At 38.7% G+C, this 23,634-nt stretch overlaps 1 protein-coding gene and 1 long non-coding RNA gene across 2 annotated transcripts in view; both read left to right on the top strand.

Moving 5' to 3' along the window:
- Positions 1–6,407, top strand: part of LOC150039216 (uncharacterized) — a 37,963-nt gene extending 31,556 nt beyond the window's left edge. Inside the window, exons 4-5 of the long non-coding RNA XR_016534470.1 lie at positions 4,664–4,756; positions 6,325–6,407. This is a non-coding gene — a long non-coding RNA (uncharacterized LOC150039216). The remainder of the gene's footprint in view (positions 1–4,663; positions 4,757–6,324) is intronic.
- Positions 6,408–8,146: 1,739 nt separating this feature from the next.
- On the top strand, positions 8,147–23,626 carry LOC150039215 (uncharacterized). Its single transcript, XM_090327940.1, has 8 exons — positions 8,147–8,233; positions 10,620–10,755; positions 13,802–13,997; positions 15,916–16,048; positions 18,509–18,646; positions 21,528–21,601; positions 21,961–22,075; positions 23,530–23,626. Exons 1-8 carry the CDS (start codon positions 8,147–8,149, stop codon positions 23,608–23,610), a joined length of 960 nt encoding a protein of 319 aa, XP_090184066.1. The 3' UTR covers positions 23,611–23,626.
- The last annotated feature ends 8 nt before the right edge of the window (positions 23,627–23,634 follow it).

Genomic DNA, 23,634 nt, shown 5'->3' with positions numbered 1-23,634 from the left:
CCCTCCTCTCCTCTTGGGCAGCCCGCCCTGCTGCCCCCTTGAGTCTCCCGAGCTGGAGCAGGCAGCGGAGGTGGAACATGACATCTTATCTACAATAAACTACTCCAAAAAGTCAGAAGAGGCACTGTGACTCAAATGGTAGAGCACTAGCCTTGAAAGCGAAGTGGCTCATGGACAGTGCCAAGGCCCCGATTCACACTTCAGGACTGCAAAGGTGGGGGGGGACAGGCCTGGGAGTTTGGCCTAGTGGTACAGTGTTTGCCTAGCATGCACTAAGACCTGGGTTCAATTCCTCGGTACCACATACATAGGAAAAATCCAGAAGTGGTGCTGTGGCTCAAATGATGGAGCTCTAGCCCTAGCCTTGAAGAAAACCCAAGGACAGTGCTCATGCCCTCAGCCCAAGCCCAGGATTGGAAAGGGAGAGAGAGAGAGAGAGAGAGAGAGAGAGAGAGAGAGAGAGAGAGAGAGAGAGAGAGAGAGAGAGAGAGAGAGAGAGAGAATATTTCAATTTAGAATCTAAATATTGTACCAAAGTCCATGAGGAGGAGTAGGACTGTTCTCCGGACATTGCTGAGCCACTCCATGGGCTTCTTGCTCTACTTATTTCATCGTGAAGGGAGATTTGGGTAAAGCAGCTAGATGGTAGTATAGGTTGGCAGTAGACTAACAGAAACAGAAAAGAAGATTTTAGAATTTCAATGATTGTACTTTCTTCTCTATTTCCCTTCCCCTCTTTCTTTCTCTCCCCCTATTCCTCTCCCTCCTCCTGCTATTCTCCCTCATCCTTCCCTTATCCTTTTTTTTTATTATGGCATCAATTTAGGGCCTGGGCCTTTTGTTTGGCTTTTTTTGCTCCTTATTGGTTTTTCACCCCTGGAGAAACTCCCTCAATTCTGCCTTTGTTGCTGTTATTGTTTTTAATTGGAGATGACAGTCTGGTAGCCTTTTCTGCTGAAGGTGGCTTTCAACCACTATTCTCAGACCTCAGCCTCCGGAGTATTTAGGATTACAGTTGTGAGCCACTAGAACTCTGTAAATGATTGTGTTTTCACACCGAGAATTATGGTCCTAGTTTGTAAAATGTTACTGGTCATCATTAACCCCAAGAATGTATCTGATCTCATTTGTTTGAAAGAGAAAAATAAAATTACATTCTGCATTTTGAGGATAATTTACTTTTAGCCTTTAGGTTCAAAACTACTAGCCACATGCTGGTAGGTCAGGCCTGTTGTCCTAGCTACTCAGGACACTGAGATTTGTGCATCAGTGGTTCAAAGCCACAAGGGCAAGACAGTCTGAGAGACTCTTATGTGCAAGTAACTATCTAAGAGCTGGAAGTGGAACAATGGCTAAAGTGATCATGTACTAGCCTTGTGTAAAAAGCTCATGGGTAATCCCCAGGGCCTGAGTTCAAGTCTCAGCACTGGCACACATGCACAAGTATTAGGACAAGATAAATATGTGTCAGGCAGTCACTACATGATTAGAATTAGCTAGGCAAATCTGTGAAAGCTTTTTAGTGCTTGATAAATATCTTACTAGGTCAACACATGGTTTTCCAATGCTAGATGTTTTGAGTCCATTTTCCACTCATGAAACAAATACCTGAGAATGAACTTCCAAATCAGGAAGTTTATTAGCAGGGCATTGTTGGCTCTCACCTGTAATTCTAGCTGCCCAGAAGGCTGAGAAGTGAGGATTGCAGTGTAAATTGAGCTTGGTTTGGAAAGGGTATGAAACTCTTATCTTCAGTTAACAAGAAGATGGAAAGAACCAAAAAGAACAGAAATCCTGGCCAAGTTTGAGAATTCAGTGCTGCAGCTGCAAGAGCTATTTCGTGGCAACCAGCTTCTTCCAGATGGTTTACCAGAGTTTGGCTGGATCTTGCTTAACTGGATCTTCCCTCAGAGCTCAGTTGGATGCCCCTACCAACCTGGGGCTGGGCGCCTACCTGTGGGCTGGAGTCTATCCAAGCCCCGCCCCGCGGCCCCACCCACCCGCGCTTAGACACGCCCCTCCTGCCCAGAGGACCATGGGAGCTGCTTGCTTGGAATCCCCTTGGAAAGCGCTGTGAGAGGCCAAGGGACCTACAACTCTTGGTAGACCTACTAAAGGAGCATTTGGAGTTTGCTTGTACATTGATTAGGCAGAGCATTACCTACAATGACATATACATACGCCTTATATGTCATACATATAATGTACATGTTATATAATTTTAAATACACAATATTAACATATTTATAAATATATAATGTACATATATTTTTATATAATTTTTGTATGTACTTTTTTTTCCCTATACCTGGCTCTTGTACTCAGGGTTGCAGCAATGTCACTGGGTTGGTTGCTCATGGCTATTGCTATACCATTTGAGCCACAAAATGCCACTTCTGGCTTTTTTGGTTAATTGGAGAGAAGCGTCTCATGAATTTTCCTGATCAGGTTGGCTTCAAATGGTCATCCTTAGATCTCAGTCTGCTGAGTATCTAGGGTTCCAGGTGTGAGCACTAACAACCGGCTTAAAGTATTCTTAATACATAATTTCATCATTTTCCATATGTGATCAATTACATGCAAATGATAACTTTAACAAAGATGTTAAGATTTACACAGAGTATTGTTTTGACAGTTTCTAAGTTAAATTGATGAAGAGGTCACCATTTAAATTTATATGTCATGTTTTCTATCATAAAAGATTAAACTTTCTGAGTATAATCTAAAACTGTAAATGTTTTAAAATAGTCAAGACTCTTCTTTATTACAGTTTTAGACAGAGAATATTATATCTTTAAAAAGCTGTGTACTTAGGTACCTCATTCATGTAATCCTAGCTATTCAAGAGACTGGGACCTGGCTTCATGGCTTGAAGCCAGCTTAAGCAGGAAGTCCAGAGTTAGCCAGTAAAAATTCAGTAGTGGAGAAGAGTGGTTCAGCCTTAAGTGACAGTCTAGGGGTAGCCTCCAGGGCCTAAGCTCAAGTTTCCATGCCAGCACCTTCCCTGCCAAAAATCCACCATAAAACAATTTGTATGTTGTCAAGTTACTGTATGGATTTCAAACTCATAATCCTTCTGCCTCCAGAGTAGCTGAGATTAAAAGCATGTGACAGTATACCCAACTTCTCCTTCTTGTCTTTCTCCTTCCTTCCCTTCCTCCTTCTTTCCTTGCTTCCCTCCTTCCCTCTTCCTTTCCCCTCCCTCTTCCCTGTCTCTCTTGTTCATCATATGAATGAAACAATGCATAATGCTCTGTTTCATATAAAAGTTCTTTCATTCTGAGATACTTATTACATAAACCCTCTGCATTCTTTTTGTATTTTGGAGTATTATTTCATCACATTTTATTTATTCATTCTATTCATGGACACTGGGAATGTTTGTATTTTTGGCTGTGATGAATGCAACTGTTATGGATATTCCCTCTTTTTTTCTGTTTTGTTTTGCTTTTGTTATGACTAGTGATGTTTGAATTCAGAGTCTTGTGCTTGCCAGACAAGGTTTGGGGTTGATTTTTTGTTTTTGTTGTTGTTGTTTGGTACATAGTGGGGCTTGAACTCTGGGCCTGGGCACTGTGTCTGAGCTCTTCAGCTCAAGCCTAGAGCTCCATCACTTAAGCCATAGGGCCGCTGCCAATTTTCTGGTAATTAATTGGGGCTAAGAATCTCATGGACTTTTCATGCCCTGGCTGGCTTTGAACTGAGATCCTCAGATCTCAGCCTTCCGAGTAGCTAGGATAACAGGTGAGAGCCACAGGCGCCCAGCTGATATTGATTTTTTTTAACCAGTAGAGCCATATCTCTGGCTAGTTTTGCTTTTGTTATTGTTTAAATAGGCCTCCTTTATCCCAGGCCATTGTGGACTACTATCCCCCTATTTATGCTTCTCACAGAACTGGGATGACAGGCATGAGTCACTATGTCTAGCTTTTAATTATTGAGATGAGGGTTTGTGAACACTTCACTTTGTCTGGCCCTGGACAATGATACTCTCAATCTCAGCCTCCTGAGTAGCTGGAATTAAGAGGTTTGAGCTACTGAGCCTGGCCGACACATTCCATCAGTAGTCTTGTTTAGATATGTTTTCATTTTTCCCAAGGAAATACTCTAGAATCTAATCTCTGGCTCATAAAACATACATGTTGATTTATTGAAATTGATAGATTTTTCCCCAAATCATATTATTAGACACTCCTTCCCAAAATGTATGAATATTCCACTTGCACTGGCTGATTTTTTGTGTTTTTGGCTTTTTAAGTTTTATCTCTCATGCTAGAAGTATAGTGGTTTTTGCCTTGCATTTTAACTGATGCTGTGTTAATACTGATCTTCATAGAAGTCAAGATAATCAAATGAAGGGTATATATGTATGGTATGAGTATGAATAGGAAGTGAAGCTAATGTGTTAGTAGTTTGGGGAATTTGACAAAATCTGAAGCCAAAAATATGAAACACTTGGCTGGGAATAGGAAAATTATCTGTCCAAAAGTTGTAAACTATATGGTATTTGAAGTCAAGATTACTTAAGTGTAGCTTACTAGTGTATACAGTATGTATGAAGCCTTTGGCTTCAATTGCCAGCATCAAATAAAAGAGAAAAGGAGGAAGAAAAAATAATAACATTTTATGCCAATAACATGTTTACGCTGCCATTTGTTCACAGGTGCAGATGGTGCAAACTGTGCCCTTGGCACCAGAGACTGGTGATGACAATAGCTGTTCTATTAAAGGAAACAACCCGAACTATGACACTGAGGTAAAAAATTCAGTCCAGTTTTTGTTGTTGTTGTTGTTGTTGTTGTTGTGAGTCACCAGGCTTGTACTAGGCCTGGGCACTGTCCATGAACTCTTTGGCTCAAGGCTACCACCCTACCCTTGAGCCAAGCCCCACTTCCGGTTCTCTAGAGGTTAGAGGTTAGAGATAAGAGTCTCAGGTCCTTTTGTGCCTGGGCTGGCTTTGAACTGTGATTCTCAGATCTCAGCCTCCTAATTAGCTAGGATTATAGGTGTGAGCCACTGTGCCCAGCAAGTCCAGTTTTGTTTTTTTTTAATATTGATCTTTTACTCAGTGGCAAGGCATATGCATATGCACATATTCCTTTTTTGTGGGTCATGGGTTCCTCAGTTCTTCAGCTCTGTCACTTTGAGCCACAGAACCACTCCTAGTTTTCTGGTAGTTAATTGGAGATAAGAATTTCATGGACTTTTTTGCTGGGCTGGCTTTGAACCACAATCCTAGCTCTCAGCCAGTACCCAGCAACATAAAGATTTTGAGCCAGGCACCAGAAACTCATGCCTGTGATCCTAGCTACTCCAGAGGCTGAGATCTGAGGATCACAGTTTGAAGCCAGTAGTGGCAGCAAAGGGTCAGAAGTGGAGCTAATAGTCAAGTGGTAGGATGTTAGCCTAGACTGGAAAAAGGGAATGCATAACATTTAGACTCTACATTCAAGCCCCAGTACTGTGAAAAAAAAAGCCAGTCTTGTATTTCAAGTTATCTGCTTTTTGGACTTTAGTTAACTAAGCTGATTTAAACATCTAGAAAAGTTCTAGTAGTGAAGAAACTAATTCTCGGCAATAATACTAATTGCATCCAAAGGAAAAATCATGAGAAAATATATGTTTATTTATTATGAATTAGATACTTTCATTCTTTGCCTATAGTCATTGGAATGTCTTAAGTTAAAAGACTGAGATTAGCCAAAGACACCTAAGGCTAGTGTTGTAGACTCTGGGTTAGAAATGCCAAGTACTTATTTTTCCTTTTAATTATTACACAAGCATTTTATTAAAATCTTAGAAGAGATTAATAGAAATGAATATAAAGGAAAAAAATCTAAAGTCATACAAATTGTCACCATCCAAACAATTAGGCACTAACTCATATCCTTCTTTAACCATATGGTTTCCTGATGCCTTTGAATTTTAATATGTTCAGCTGATTCCTTACTATATACAAATACATATGATTTATACTCATTATCTATCTATCTATCATCTATCTATTATCTGGACTCTTTCTTTGCTTTTTTTCTCAATGACTCACTTTTTTATCAATGAAATAAGCATCCTAAGTATGATTCTGTACACAGGAAAATATGTCTGGACATGTTTGGATTACTGGTCAGTGCCCTCCACATCCTAAAAAGATATACTGGATATAGAGGGCATATATGAGCCCCTGTATTCATGTGCTTTTGTTTCACATATATACTTCTCACATTTTCCCGTTCCACTCTTTCTAAAAGAGGAAGTTCAAGCATCTCATCAGAATGTGATTCCCACATCTTCCCACAGCTTATTGTTCATCCCATTATTCTTCAGACTCCTTGCTTTGTTCTTTTAAAGAAGGGTGCTGCTCAATCCTCTGAGGCTGCAGATCTAACAACACGAAGTCCAGTAAAGGCACGAGTGCTAAGTAAGAAGTCCAATTTAATTCTAAAATTTATTTGACAAATTTTCTTTGTAACATATTGGCTGCCATGTTTCATAATCAATAAAAATGATAGCTAACAAAGGTAAATTTAAAAGGTGGATCCAAGGAACAATTACAATGGCATACTTCATTTTTTTTTTTGCCCGTACTGGGACTTGAGCTCAGGGCCTGAGCGCTGTCATTGGGCTTTGTCAAGGCTAGAGCTCTACTATTTGAGCCACAGCACCACTTCTGGATTTTCCTATGTATGTGGCAACAAGGAATCAAACCTGGGTCTTTGTGCATGCTAGGCAAGCACTCTACCACTAGGTCAAACTCCTGGTCCTCCTTTTTCCTTATAGGCCAAAAGTCACTTTGTAAATTGACCAATTTTTTATCATCAAGTTCTTTGAATAGGTTCATTAGAGTATGCCACAGAATTGGATTCCATAATGAGTTTCAATTTAATGTGTTCTGATACAATAGGAATGTCATGGGATCACTTACAGGGGAGAAGAAGTGATAAGCTCACTTAGACAAGAGACTAGATTTAGGAAAATAAGGTATGGATATAGAAATGGCAATGAGCAGATGAAGAACTTTGTTGGAAAAGGAAAGACACAGTGGACAATTATGAGAAAATATCAATTCACTTTCTAGAACAGCATCTTTTCTAAGAAATATAATAAATCACTCTCTCAGAAATTATGCTTAAAGTTGCGAGAGCTATTATTAATGGAGAGTCTGATCTGAAACACAATCCTAAAGGTTCATGGTCACAAGGCCGTTCCTCCCTGGTCTTGTCAGAGAAAGTGACACAGTAGGAACCACCTTGCCACTAGGGAAGTGAAAACCATCTAAGGAAATATTGTTCATTCTGAAAGTTTTAGATGCAGTGCAAATTTGATAAAGAAGTAAACTTCACTTCAAAGAATGCCCGATGTGCGCAAGTAGGGAAAAAAGGCATCTTTAATGAATGTTACAAATAGTAGATTAAGTCACAAAAGAGGAAAACTGATTGCCAAATAAGAGAAGAAATAGTTCTTGAAAACACTTGCTGTTGAGGTGAAAACAATTGGAATGAGCTGCTGATAGGTTACTTAAATGAGGCAGATAAGAATAGGGTGATTGTGGTTCTTAATGTACAGTTATTTCTTTTTTCTTTTTCCCCTTCTGGTTAATCTCATGTAGTTACTGTATCTGGCTTTGTTACCTGGTATTTTATATATATATTTATTTGTATATTTGCAACTAGAGAAGAGGGGAACAAGATGATTGGGAGGGGTGGGTGGTGAGAAACGGGACAAACATGAGAAGGGTTATCAATGTGCTAGAAGTAATGTACCCACTACCTGACAAGTGTAACTATAACCCCCTATACATTACCCTGACAATAAAATAAAAATAAAAATAAAAGAATATGCACTTTGAATTTGCTCTTTTTTATTATTTTTTTTTACATTTTGTTTTTAGCCTCTTGTGTTGGTTCACTTGTATCAAATAAATTAATCACAGAAATGTTTCCATGTCTTCCTCTCAGATGATATTCAGTATATATTCAATTGATGAAAATCTGGGTCATTAAAGTAATTCCTGAAGGGAGAAATAAAAGTATTTTGCTCAGGGTTACTTTGAACACTTGAGGATAAACTTTTGTTATGTCTAATTTAAGAATAGACTTCTTTCTTTTACTATCATTTATCTGACTTCAGTAGATGACTGGTGAAAAATATGGTTTTCTCAGCAGGCCATGACTCTCAGTCTATTGCAGCAGAAGAGCAAGAGAGTTGTGAGGGCAGGGAACATAAACAGCCTTTGGTATGTTCATCATTTACATTCTATCTTCTCCTGCAAGTGTATTTTATTTATTCAATAATATAACCAAAGGAATTTATTTACCTCACAGACTACTCTAAACAATCAATAGTTCAAAATAACAAGTGCTCTAGAGTTATTTTACTAAGTATGAATATTGAGACATTATTGCAACTGAAGGAGATGACTAACAAGGAAGGGTTTATAATATTACAACACAAACAAATTTTTTTTTGCCAGTCCTGGGCTTGAGCTCAGGGCTTGAGCACTGTCCTTGGACTTTCTCAAGGCTAACGCTCTACCACTTTAGCCTCAGCACCACTTCTGGCCTTTTTTCTATGTATGTGGTACCGAGGAATCGAACCCGGGTCTTTGTGCATGCTAGGCAAGCACTCTACCACTAGGACAAACTCCCGGCCCAGAATTTTTTATTTTAATGAATGGAATCAGAAAATATAACTAAAAATTTATACATGGATTTAATGATAACTTAGCATATGTTGATATTGGGTAATCTGCCGTGGTTATACACATATGAATGACGTAGAGATTACCAAGTTGAAGGAAACCATTAGCCAATGCATCCTACAGGAACGTAGGGCTTGGTTTTTTTATAGCACATTAAAAATTGTTATGTGTTAGACACTGAATCCATTTCCCTTTCTGAATAATTACCTTTGGAGAGATAGTCAGGAAACAAACAGGATGAATATTTACATGAGAGAAAAGGAATCTGTCAGCAAAGAATTTTCATCTCTAGAATCCCTTCCAGTGAAGATGTTAAAAAGGATTTCATTTTTCTTGCTTGCGGAAATGGAAGCCATTAGGAAGAAAATTCTATATTCGGATAATGAGTTCCCTAATATGACATTGTATCAGACAAATGAATGTCTAGGATATATTATCCAGGGAGACAGAGCAGAGAATGCCTAGGTTCACCATTTTATCCTTACAGTCATAGATTGAGCAGTTGATAGTAAGATACTCATTATCCTGGCATCTACATTGTTACAATGAATAAGAAAGGAATGATGGCAGAAAGACAAGACACATTTTTCACATTTAAGAAATAGCTTCTTACCAGATACAGAGGCTGGGAATTGGAAGGTCCAGGTTCAAAGCCAACCCCCACAACAGTCTGGGAGACTCCTGGTCAACAATAAGTAGCCAAAAAGGAGGCAGGCAGTGTACCTCGTGGGGTAGAGTCCCCAAGTGGTCTAGAAAGCTGAACAAGAGTAAGAGGGGCCCTCAGTGTAAAGGTTGGAACCAGCTGAATCTGAAAACCAAAGAAACAAAAACTGTCCTATTGCTTTCATTCTTAAAACTTATTATAATTTTTCCTCATAGGGAAGAGTTGTATATTGTGATAAAACTTTCAGTATTTAAATCTAATGTAAAGAACAAAATTTCCATTGAGCTCTCTGTGATTTACTGCTTTCTTCTCACTGAAAGCTTTTCCTTAATATATAGGTTCTGTACTTCTGTCTTTGTGTATCTAGGACAATACTCTTCTTTTTTCTTTTGATGTTAATCCTGAGTTGTGATCTCAGGGCCCCTGCCCTGAGGGTATTTTTTTTTTTGCTCCAGACTAGCAGTCTCCCACTGGAGCCAGGCTCTATTTCTGGATTTTTTAGTGGTTCATTGGAGAAAGAGTCTCACAGACTTTGCTGCCTAAGCTATTTCAAACTGTGATTCTTTGACCTCAGCCTCCTGAGTAGTTAGGATTACAGTTGTGAGCCATTAGAGCCCAGCTGACATTACCTTTTCTTTTGCTTAATTCAGTATTAGGATCTCTCTTTATTATACAAATATCATCTTTTGAGATGTAAGCTATTCTCCTGGAAAGTGTTTTTATATTTAATTCTATCCCAGTGAAAATAGTAGTACTTTTAAAATTATGTATTTGATACCCTATCCTCCAAAGCTCATGGGATATTCACGGTTGCTGTCTATGTTTATGAGTTAGTTGCTTGCTGAAATACTCCCACCAGCCATAGTTCTGTGCATCTCCTGGGTTTTTCTATAGTCACACGCTTGAATGACATGATCAATGACCTGACGACAACCACAGCAGCAACAACAGTTGTTTCACATGCAAATCAGAAAGAAATAGGCACTGCAAATAACAGGGTCCTTTACCCTTAATATTGAAAACGTAATTAAATAATAGCTAGTATTCATACTTAAAATAGTATATTTTTATCTTTATCTTATATATTTGATTCTTGATTTTTCCTCTAACCTTACATGAAATGAGTTCATTTCAGAAGGATCTTTAGTGCAAATATAAAAAGATGAATAATTACCATATTTGCATATTCGATATATGGCATTAGAATTATTTTCAGAAACACATACACATTTTGAAATACTGTTACTTACTTTATAGACCACAGACCAAATCAATGGAACAGGTGGCACTAATGTCTTCTCTAAGTCGTCTGAATCAGTCCCAGAAGAGTCTACATTGCCTCATTATGAGCATTTCTCTATGCAAAGTAAACAACACAGAATGGAAGGTGAAGGTAAGGCCACTGAATACCTGTAAGGTCCTTTTTTAACCAGTCCTGGGACTTGAACCCCAGCTTGGGTACTGTCTCTGAGCTTCTTTTGCTCAAGGCTAGGGCTCTACTACTTGAGCCCCAGCCCCATTACTCTTTTTCTGAGATGAGACCATTATGGAACTTCCTGCCTTGACTGGCCTTTAACCCAAATCCTCAGAACTCAGATAGCTTAGAATACAGTTGTTGTGAGTCATCGGCACCTGGCTTCTAAGGTCTTTTAGATTACTTACACTAGCGCTGCTTATCACTGTTATACAATACCAATGTGTTATTCTTGCATTAGTGTCACAAATATGCCTCAGGTTAAAGTAGAATGAGGGCTACACACTTTGCCATGGAGAGATGATTCCCACTGCATCGCTCTCAGTGGAAAATCCCTCCTGTCTTTTCACTGTGCTTCTCCTCTATGCTCTCCCATTCTCACGGAGGGTCACACCTACAATACTACAGGAACTTTAGGTACCTTTCACTTTCACCCCAACTTAGGAGACCCTAGTCAGCTCTGTAAATGCTAATCCCATATTTAGTGCCTACCAGATCTTTTCAAGCCTTGGTTCAAAAGCCAGCTACTGTTTCTCATTGCTACAGATTTCTCTAGATTTCTCATGTACCTTCCCATATCCATACAGGGGTATTCTTGCAGTAGAGCATTTAGTTTTCTTTTGATTTTTTAGGTGTTACTAATGCCTGATGAACTACACATGATATGAAATTTACAGTTTATTTTTTCACTAATGTATTCCATATATGTTTATTCATGGCCACTAAAGGAGCAAATAAACATCACTCACAAAATCTCTTCATGCTCCTTTATGTGACTTTATTGGGAGCTTTCCAAAAGCCAGGCAGGGTGACATGTATTTGTTTTGTTTTGTTTTTTGGCCAGTCCTGGGCTTGAGCTCAGGGCCTGAGCACTGTCTTTGGACTTTCTCAAGGCTAGAGCTCTACCACTTGAGCCTCAGCACCACTTCCAGCTTTTTTCTATGTATGTGGTACCGAGGAATTGAACCTGGGTCTTCATGCATGCAAGTCAAGCACTCTACCACTAGGCCAAACTCCTGGCCCCAGCAACATGTATTTGTAATCCCAGTGCATCTCTGGCTAAGACTGGATTTAAAGTTTCAGACCAGCTGGAACTACTTAGTGAGGCCCTGTGTCAAAACAAGTGGGGAGGAGGTGAGTGGCAGAAAGGAAAGATAAAAGTAAGGAAATTTCCAAAAGTTATGTAAATTCTCATTGCCATTAGCTATTAACATCAACATTACTGGTTTCCTTTTCTCTGTTTTTACAAGTACACTGTAATGTGACATTGGTTGTGAGTTTTAGCATTTTAGCTGGTCTCTGCCCTGCTGCATATCCAAGTCCTTTCATTGCATCACAGATGCATGCTGATGGTTGCTATCCTGCTAGGGCCAATTCTATTTGTGTATCATCTCTGGTGAATTGTCTTTCCACAGCTCATCCTGAAGAGTTCAGATCACCGTTACTCTAACAGCTTTCATTTTCGAGAGGATACATTTTTGGCTTTATTTTTTAAGCTCTTAATATGATCACTCTGTGTGTGTGTGTGTGTGTGTGTGTCTGTGTGTGTGTGTGTGTGTGTACACGTGTGTACGCACATGTGCAGAAAGTCTGGAAGTCTGAGGCTCAAATGCTTGGCATTTTGCTTTTGGTTGGTTCTGTACCACTAGAGTCTAGGCTCAACCCTCTGGGGGTTTGCTAACTAACTGAAGATAAGGGCCTCCTGTATTTATTTACTTGCCCACCCTGATCCTGTGAGCCTCCTGAGTATCTAGGATTATAGGGTTGAGCTTCAGCATCCAGATCTATCAGCATATGATTTCTTTCTTTTATTAAGTTCTCCCAAGTGCAGAATAAAATATATCAGTTGGGACTACTGAGAAAACTACAGAGTAATCACGGTGGTTAATACATGATTAGTTATGCTCATCAACCTTCTGTATGATTTCTGTAATGTACAACTTGATTTCTTGAGCCCTATTTTTGGAAGCAAGTCACTTTCAGATAAAGTTGGTTCTTTCTGTCTTGGTTTCATAAATTGTTAAGATATTTCAGGACAAGATTTATTGAGGGTTAATTCTGCCCTGTTGAAGCAAGGCCTTTCTGATGTCCTCTGTTCTATAAAGACAGCAGTTCCTGGCAGTGTGTGAACAATAGGTAGTTTCCTGTCATCTCTTCATGTGTTTTATTCCTCAATGCCAGGCCCCTTTCTGAACACACGTGATCCACTGCTCTGCTACATATGCAAGGGGGTCCTGTGTAGCTCTCCTGAATTCCCCTTGTTCCTCTCTGAACTCTCCAGTGCGCTGTCACGTGACACTCATCCTCCTCGCTTCCATCAGCCTGTTTTCCTCACCACTGCATCTTTAGAACCTGGAGTATGCACCACCTAGCTCTCTTCTTTCTGTGCCTTGGTCTGTACCCCTCTCACAGAAGGGCCTGGGCACTGGGAATATTTTCTTCACTGTCTCTCAAGGACACCCCTCTGCAATAGTTTAGCAGTGCATTCACTGACTCCATTCTCTCAAATATGTTGTCTTCAAAGTGCTTTAGTGTGGTTTGCTTGAATATTTTTGGATTGGCTTCAGGCAGAAGCATAGCTCAACACAGTTTACTCCATCTTAGGTAGAAACAGACTGCCATGAAGCATCAATAACTATTGTAGATTGGATAAATATCAGCTCATAGTCTCTCTTCCTGTCTCCTTTTTAGTGTTTAATTATCAGTGTAGCTATTTTCTTCTGGAAAGTACTCCTGTACCTAATAAATTCCTAGAACAAGGAGAAAATGCATCTAGTTAATCGACAGTGGTCATTTTTCTGTCTTTCCACTGCCCTAGGCTCTAAGCTAACCCAGAACAGGGATGTATCCTGCAGAGCTTTGTACAGTGGTTTCATATGGGGTAGAGTGTCCAGAGTGAGAATGAGAGATTATGGGTACATCTGGTCCTTTATGTGCCCAAAGAATTTTTTCTGTTTTCTTTCAGGTCAGCTATTTCAGACCCAGGATGCAATTCACTCATATAAAATATCTTCACAACTTAAAAAAAGACAGCGTAAAATACATATAAGAATATGTTTGGAAAATATATTGAAATGCCAGGAAAAGAAGCGAGCAGAAAGCAAAGTATTATCACAGTTACAGTGTGAAGAAGAACAGGCAAGAGAATTTTGTCATTGGAGGTATGTATCTACTTGTGTGGAAACATTTGAGCTCCATTTAAATACATACAGAAAAGAACTTTTGCTGTGACTGACTTCCCTCTCACTTTCTTCAGGGTTTTGTTTTGTGGTGCTTGATATTTTTTGATGAGTTATTTACCATTGATACATGAAGTAATTAAAGGAATATTTTTATTGCCAGTCCTGGGGCTTGAATTCAGAGCCTGGACACTGTCCTTGGGCTTTTTCCTCAAGGCTACCCTCTACCTCTCAAGCGACAGTACCACTTCTGGCTTTTCTATGTATATGGCACCGAGGAATCAAACCCAGGTGTTCATGCATGCTAGGCAAGCACTCTACCACTAGGCCAAACTCCCTGCTCCAGGAATATTTGCTGAACCTCAATTTTAATGATGTAAACAAGGTAGAACAGACATCTCAGTATATTGCAAAAACTTTTTTTTCCAGTCCTGTAGCTTGAATTCGGCCTGGACATTGTCACTGAACTTTCTCAGGGCTAGCACTCAGCACCACTTCCAACATTTTTTCTGTGCATTTGGAACTGTGAAATCAAACCCAAGATTTCTTCCATGCTAGGCCACTTCCATACTCTACCTCTAGGCCACACTCCCAGCCTGCAAACTTTTTGAATCCTAATTTTTTTCATTAAAACTGATGCTGATGAAGAATATTCTTCATATAAGTAATTTTATATATTTCTAATTATTTACTTTCAATAAATGTTATGTGTAACAAATATGTCTACCTGTGTAAAATATGAGTAGATAAAGACTTTGATCAGTATTTCAAAAATACTCATAGAATGTTTCTATTTTTCACAGTTCCTTACAATATACAATTGTCATTTCTACTCAGTAAAATGTTTTTAAAAATTATATATTTATTTTTCTACAGCTGGTTCTGGGGGTTAAATCCAGTGCTTCAACTGTGTTAGATTCTTCTGTTTCTCTGAGGCTGACATGAGCAGTCACTTATTCTCACTCAACAACAATGAAAGAAAAAGTTGATTAGAAAGTGGTTCTTTGGGGTGGGCGGGAGTGTGACTTAGTGGTAGAGTACTTGTCTAGCATGCAGGAAGCCCTAGGTTTGATTCCTCGGTGCCATATATATAGAAAAACCAGAAGTGGTGCTGTTGCTTGAGAGGTAGAGGGCTAGCCTTGAGGAAAAAGCCCAAGGACAGTGCCCAGACCCTGATTTCAAGCCCCAGGAGTGGCAAAAAAAAGAGTTCTTTAATTATTTTATCTACTATCCCTATTATATATGCATATATAAAAATTAATCTATGCTAAAAAAGTTACTGTTTTATTTTAGTAACTATTGTATTATTTAAGTTTATCATTTAAGTTGTTCCTACTATTCATACTGATATTAATCAGAGACACTGTTACATAAAGGAAACATGGAAGTGTGGTTGCAGATATTAGAAAACTTAGCTTGGCTTGGGGTTCTGGTACTGGGTAGATACATGTTGTGTGAAAATATCTTAAGGGGCTACCTTACACTGCAAGTCATTCTTTGAATTATTGGAAAGATTGTATAAAGATAAAACTTTTTTGTAGAAAATGTATGCACATTTGTGCACATTAACCTTAAAACTTATTAGCTACATTGTGTTACCTAGTTTAGTTGAGAGAACAGTAGGATTATATAAAAATGACTTTCATCTCTTATGAATAACATTAGAGTTTCATTTTCATATTTTATGCTAGTAAAAGTAGCTTCCTAAGTAACAGAATTATCTTTCATTGTTCCTTTTCTACTGTGGTAGCTTTTGGAAGAGATTTAAGTGACATACTACAGAAGGCTAGAAAGGAAGGGATCATAAAAGTGTTGTTATGGTAACATGTGAAGAGATATCGGCCAATGAGCTTTACATTTTCTAACAAAAGAAATTTTACAACTGTATTCATGTCTTAAGACTAGATGACAAGAAGACGAATGCACATTGCTCATCTGAACAAAACAAGGAAAGACAAGATAATAAAGAAGGCAATCAGCAACCTTGTGCATGTGATATGGAATTAGAGACTTTACGAAATGCCTTGATTCAGGTAAATAAATCTGCTACAGACATCCAATTGCTATGTTTATTTCATTTATTCCATTGCCAATATTATTTTTGTATCCCTTTGATTTAGTATATTGAGCAGGCACCTGCACAAGGAACTGCATAATTAGGCAATTTCATCACTGCAAAACCATCAGAAGGATGCACTTCCACACACTTAACACACCTGCTTCATCAGTAGACTTGCTATCCTGTGGGTCCACCTTTGTATGCCTGGCCTGTGTTTGACCAAAGCTCTGTATGTGATTTGTTATTGTTTCACTTAGGCAGGACACAGTGTGTCTCCTTCTAGAAATAATGATATTTAAAACAAATAATTGGGACTAATTCTTAACATCTAACATATGTTTAGTATATATTATCCCTTCCTTCTTTCCTTCCTTCTTTCCTTCTTTCTTTTTTCTTTCTTTCCTTTTTCATCCTCTGCTCCCCTCTCCTTACTTTCCCTCCTTTCTTCTTCTTCCCTTCCTTTTCCCTTCTTCCTTTTTTTTTTTTTTTTTTTTTTTTTGCTAATCCTGGGCTTGAGCTCAGGGACTGAGCACTGTCCTTGGGTTTTCTTAAAGCTAGCACTCTACCACTTGAGCTACAGCACTACTTCTGGCTTTCTTCTATGTATGTGGTACCGAGGAATTGAACCTAGGTCTTTGTGGATGCTAGGCAAGCACTCTACCACTAGGCCAAACTCCTGGCTCCTCCCCTCTTTTTTTGAGCAACTGAAATTGAATTTAGAGTTCGAATTTGTTGGACAAGTACTCCACTGCTTCAGTCACATTACCAATCCTTTCTTTTGTTCTTTGCGTGATTGTCCTGAGGCTTGAACTCAAAGCCTATTCACTGTCCCTGATCTTTTTGCTCAAATCTAGCACCTTATCACTGAGCCACAGCTCCATCTCTGGTGAGGTGTGTGTGTGTGTGTGTGTGTGTGTGTGTGTGTGTGTGTGTGTGTGTGTGTGTGTGTGGTGTGTGTAATTGGAGAGAAATATCTCACAGACTTCTATGCTATGGCTGGCTTTGACCTATAATCTTCAGGTCTCATCTACATGAATTGCTAAGATTGCAGGCACGATCCACCAGTGCCTAGCTGCCAGTCCTTTTTGTGATTTAGTTGCTTTTCTCTTGGTATCCATTTTGCACAGAGATGGCCACAGACTATGGTCCTTCTTATCCTCGCCCATCATGTACTGGGATCTCGAGTACATTCCAACATGCCTGGCTTGCTGGGTGATAAGGGAGACTCATCACATTGCCTCCTACACCTCCTTCCAAAGTCTACCTCTTACATACCTAGTGTGAGCTCCTGTGGCAGACCCTCGCTTTCTATGTTCTTTCTTTCTTTTTTATTTTATTATCAGGGTGATGTATAGAGAAGTTGTGGTTAGATTTGTAAGGTAGTGAGTACATTACCTCTTGAACATTTTCCCTCTTCCCATGTTTTTCTCCCACTTCCCATACCTCCACCACATCCCAAGTTGTAAAGTTCATTTGCAACGTATTTTCTTGTGAATATTCCTTTTACACTGCTTCATCCTTTGGCCTTTGTCTCAGCATCTTGCTTTTCCCCTTTCCTTCCCTGATTCAAATAAATAAATAAATATATGTATAATACATCAGGTACCAAAGTCAGATATAGCAACAACAGGTGATAAACAATAAGGGAAAAAAGAAAAAAATAGAACAATAAAAATAAAAAAGCAGAGTAAAGAAATAGCTTCACATAATACATTAAAGGCATCAACCACAAGGACTTATCTCTTTTTTCCATATCCTGGAGTTCATTTCACTTAGACTTATATTTCCCTCCTTCAGTGTATATGTTCTAAAGGAAGGAGTAGAAGGCATATTGATTTTAATCACTGGAATAAATATTAATATAGGTATTTTAATGTTAAAGCTTTGAAAGTATAATTACACTAGTCAAATATTTTGTAAGGTGATTATGTTTCACAGTAGAATCTCATCTCTGACCGTATTAAAGAATTGTTTTTGATTGTTGTCAACATTTTGTCATAGGAGAAATTAAAGTCTATGTAAAATATATTGGATAAAGGACCTTAAATTTTCAGATGCGCAGGTTAATACTTGTAATTTCTGCTAGTCAGAAGGCAGAGATGAATAAACACAGCCTGGTAAAAATCAGGAAGCCCCAATCCCAGGAAATAACTGGGGCCTGGTGAAGCTTTCCTTTAATGTAAGCAACATAGGAAATATCAGTAGGAATATCATGGCCCCAGCCGTGCCCCCCACCCAAAAAAAAACCAAAATAGCTTAAAAGTAGAGATGTGGCTCAAATGGTTGAGCAATTACCTAGCAATCAAGAGGCTTTGAATTTGAGCCACATTACAAGCAACAAAATGGTGAATTAAAATAAGCATTGTTTTAAATTTAAGATCTGCTCCTCCCAGTTATAGTATGACACCAAAAAATTAAGAAAATGTATTTCTAGCTTTCAGAAGAACAAAAAGAAATCAAGAGGGAACTTTCCAAACTAGCAAAAGACAGAAGACTAGAAACTGAAATCTCATCAAATTGTCTTTGCCTGCCCAAGGAGATACAAATGGAGCAACAAAAACTGAATTCTGAGGTATTCCCTTTAGTCATTTCCAAATATTGTATGATTGTGCAGATGGACACATTTTAAGAACCAGCTCGGTGTGTTATGGAATTGCATGTGTGTATGCAATTGTTGGTCTCATCACATGAGGTATAGTGCAACAATGACAGGATGACATTCCCAGTGGCCTCAGCAAAACAAGAGGTTTTTTGGGGAGAAGGGGGAGGGGGAGAGCCATCCAGGGTTCCCTTGCCCAGCAAGTCACAGGCTATGTTCAAAATACCACTATTGCCAAAATCCAAAGACAGCCAGGCACAAGTGGCTCATGGCTGAAATCTTAGCTACTCAGAAGACTGAGATTTGAGGATCGTAGTTTAACGTCAGCCTGACAGAAAAGTCCCCATTAGACTCATCTCTAATTAATGACTCAAAACTAGAAATGGAGTTGTGGCTCAAAGTGTAGAGTGCCAACCTTGAGCAAAAGAGCTCAGAGACAGTGCTCAGGCCCCAAGTTCAAAGCTCAAAAAAAAATCCAAAGAGAAAAGAGAAATTTGTAAATATTTTCCAAGAAGAAAATGGGTATTTTATCTTTTGTATCAAAATTCTTGAAATCAGCCACCTATATTCTAAGTTTTGATGTGTGGATGTGGACGTTAATTTCTTCCTTCACTTGTAGATAAGAGAACAGGGAGCTGGGATGAAAGCCTACTGTAAAAGTCATTTCCTTCCTTTGAGAAGAGCCAGCCTCTACCTCACATAACCTCCTATTTCAGTCAGAGAGCTTTTGGGAACAGTGATATGTCACAACAAACCCTCAAGCTGAGTCCCTTCCACAAAACCTCATTCTCATCCCCGACTCCATATTCATTTGGTTCAGTATTTCAAGATAACTTGTAAAGAAATGATTTATGAATTTCCCCTGAATTGCAAATATATCACATTAATTTTTCTCTCATTTTACACCTAGAATAAAAGGCCTGAAATGTTAAGCATACATAAAATCTATAAGTAGTTGATAAAATATCTACATTATGCTATTGGATTTCTTTTTAAAAGAATATTTATGTTAGCTGGGTGGCTCACACCTGTAATCCTACTCAGGAGGCTGAGATCTGAGGATTGCAATTTAAACTCAGCCTGGGAACTAAAGACCATGAGACTATTATCTCCAATTAACCACCAGAAAACCGGATATGGCACTGTGGTTCAAGGGGTAGGGCAGTAGTCTTGAGCTGAAGAGCTCAGGGACAGAGCCCAGGTCCAGAGGTAGGAGAGTAGCCTTGAGCCAAAGAGCTCAGGGACAACACCCAGGCCTAGAGTTCAAGTCCCACAACTGACAAAAAAACATACTTTTACTGAACAGTTGTCATTATTAAGGAATTGTTACTAATGGAATTATTTATTCTCAAAAAATTGACATACCAAAGTTTTTAAGCAATAACTCTTAAGCAATTATATATCAAAACCACATAAAGTAGTATAGAGTACCTATACTGTAACTGTACTAAGATAGCTTTTTAAATAAATGCTCATGGTTTTCTCACAGTGGTAAATAGAGAGCTTGTTTCCTTTACTAGATATTACCATATCATCTCACCTACAGAAAGAACTGCCAAAAAAAAAGTACTGCCTCTCCATTTTCTGCTAGGTCCCATTTTACTTTGCACCTTTGTATCTGAGTGCTTGCTAAAGTTGCCCGTCATGAGCCCTGTCTTAGAATGAATTGCTTTGAGGGGAATCTTGACTTTAGAGTAGAGTTCAGCATTTCAGGTGCATGGCTTTCCCCTGCCTCTGATTGTCAGCTCCATTACTAGCCATCCAATGGAGAAGTGCCATTGTGCTTTCTGCTGCATGATCATGACCCCCTGAATAGCACTGAGAACAAGACATCTATCTCTTGCTTCCTATGCTTAAAACCACTGCTGCCTATGGCACCTGTAGATACTTGCTTTAGCCATGGGGATTGATTCTGAAACCTTGTGCTCTCCACTTTCTGTCACTGTTACTGCTGTGAAGAAGGATTGGTCTCCTGAAGACTTCTCCCACCCACATGCCACTTCCTAAAGGATGGCATGTTATCAGAATATAAAATGTGATCATATGCAAATGCAGACAGATCTCTCTGCTACTGGCCCTTTCTGGATGTTTCCTAGCTTAACATTTCCACAGCCAGTGAATTCTATACTGTTCTGATTTTCATGGCACCAATGGAGAATTGAAGACACGGGCATTACCTTGCATGATAACACATTCTAATTAGCTGAGGAGGGTGGTTCAGAGGCAGGCACTGTGCAAACTATGAACATGCTACCACCCACACTCTGAGATGCAGAACCCATTTATTACAGAATAACATGCTATTCCATCCCAAGCGTAGCCTAGTTCTGCATATTTGTATATGTGAAAGTTTCATATTCTATACAATGTGTTAGTGCTTTAAATTCCAAATATAAATGTTTTCCACAAACACTTCCCCATTTTGCCAATTAGAATGTCTGATAAAAAAACAAAGCTTAAAAATAATGTTTGAGTAAGAAGAGAAAGGAGAAGGAGGAGGACTGGGATCATGTAGAGAGTAACAGGAGAAGCTAATAGGAGACGTGATTAACATGAAATATGTGCAAAGAAACCCATTGTTCTAATACACACTCAAAACATTTTTAGACTACAAAAGTTCTAGAACAGGGTCATAATTATGTCTGTACAAGGCTAGCCAGTATAATTGTAGGCTCTGTGGACCATGTGAATTCCTTGAAACTGCCTTAGCGAAGTACACAGTATGAGCCCTAAAGTGGACCAGAACAGCATGGGGATGAAGGGGTCTCACAATGCTTGAAACATGCCAGCACAAAAACAGTTGGTGTACAAAACTGCACCAGAATGTTGCTAAAATGTTTCTCATTTCTTTTAGTTGCAAGAAGGAAAGAAGGAAGGATGCACAGAAGCTGTACCAAAGGCAAAGGAAATGGAAGATGAAATGCAAAAGTATAAATTGAAGCAGCATAAATTACATACATCTGTGTGAAGCTAAGGAACCTGCATTCTGAGTTCCTAAAATGCATATCCAGGGGTTTGGGAAGTAGTTCAGTGGTTGGGAAGATGGTTGGCTAAATGGGGGCTTTTATAGGATCCACAACAGAACAAGAAGAGAAACATGATATGTGTATAACATCTCAAGTTAATCCTAATTTTGCACATTTTATATGAAACAAAAGTATGATTACTAAAATCTTTTGAGGCATTTCAGAATTTCTATAATCATTTATTTAGAACCTTGTTTAAAATTATATGAAACATTTAAAACTGGATATGTGGAAATAATTATTTTAAAACCTGCCTTGTAGGCTTGTACTTCAAAATTTCCTATTGAAAGCTACCATAGAAAAGAAAACAAAGAAAATTGAAAGACTTCAACAAAAGCTGAAAAGACAAAGGGCAAAACTGGCAAGCTCTCCTTTGGTGAGTCTCTTCCCAAAGTCTACCACACTAAAGAGAAAGACTTCTTTTTCCATTGTCAGAGTAAGGAATGTTTAAGTCAATTTGACAAAGGTTATTGATGGCCGTATTTCTTTTCTCATCGGTTGTGGGGCTTGAACTCTGGGCCTGGCCACCGTCCATATCCAGCTCAAAGCTACAGCTCTACCCTTTGAGCCATAGTGCCAATTCCGTTTTTTTACTGGTTAATTGGAGATAAGAGTCTCACAGGACTTTTGTGCCAAGGCTGGCTCTGAACCTTGTTCCTAAGATCTCAGCCTCCTGAGTAGCTAGGATTACAGGCATGAGCCACTGGTGCCGTATTTCTTGTATTCACATTGGTGCTTCTTCCCCTTTACAGCTGTTGTGTTGACTTGATGGCACTTGAATTCAAAAAAGTTGATGAAGTTTGTAATAAGATGCCAAGGAAACTAGATCATTGTAAATGAATCTTTTATGCTCACTTAATTTTATCAATGGTTAAATTTTGCCATCTAGAAATTGGTGTAATATCAGTATCAGAGAGTATTTTTAAATTAAAAAAAATAAATTTATTGTAAAGATGATGTACAGATGAGTTACAGTTACATAAATCAGGTGATGAATACATTTGTTTTTGAACAGTGTTACTCTCTCCTTCATTTTCTCACAAGTTGTTCCTTCCAGATCTCCTGACCCCCCCCCGTAGTTTAGTACATTTACAACATACAGTTTTTGATATTACAAGAAATTTAAGTAAAAAACAAACTTGTACTAGAGTCCTGAGTTTGTCTTTATAATCTAATATTTCAGTGATATTTTGCAGAGGAATCATTTGTAATCTGAATTCCTCATGAAGAATGCATGGTATGTCCCTAGGGAACACTTTTCCCTCTAGAATGTTTTTCTCTCTGGCATCTGAAAAGAAAACCTAGCTGAGCATGATGCTACATACCTACATGAACTCAGCCCATGGGAGCCAAAGTGAGGGCAGCTTCTGTAGGTGGCTGTGGGTGCATAGGGAATTAACATTTCCCTATCGCAAAACAAACTGGACATGCTCATAATCATGTTCATAATCTCATGTCTAAAATCTCAGCTACTTAGCATTGTTTAAGCACTGTTGCTTAAAAAGTATTCCCAGGTTTTATTCTTTGTTGTTGTTTTTGTTTCCTTTTTTTGTCTGTTGATTTATCTGTCTTTGTGGGGGTAAAGGAGAACATAAAGATGGGGAACAAAGAGTGAACAACTGTAGCAGTGGCACTCAGTAGATTGTATGTTGAAAATGAGTTGTACAAGTTGTGGGTGGGAACGGGAAGGAGTGACATTGTCCAAGAAGAAATGTACTCATTACCTGACTTATGTAATGCCAAGCATTCTGTACTTCCCCTTTCTAATAACAATTAAAACTGAATATTAAAAACTAAAAAATGAAGAAACTATTTCACTTGGTTCATCAGACTTTCCAGGTCTTTCTTAAACAGCTCATCTCAGTAGAAATTTTTGAATCATTCAAGATGCCGATGTATGGAGAGAACTGAAAGCTACATAAGAATTTAGCAGGA

The sequence above is a fragment of the Megascapheus bottae genome, unplaced genomic scaffold, assembly GCF_031878675.1.
Source record: "Megascapheus bottae isolate mThoBot1 unplaced genomic scaffold, mThoBot2.hap1 HAP1_SCAFFOLD_77, whole genome shotgun sequence".
In the NCBI taxonomy this organism is placed as follows: Eukaryota; Metazoa; Chordata; class Mammalia; order Rodentia; family Geomyidae; genus Megascapheus; species Megascapheus bottae.
The sequence above is the reverse complement of the archived record's forward strand: the minus strand, read 5'-3'. Positions and strand labels throughout refer to the sequence as shown.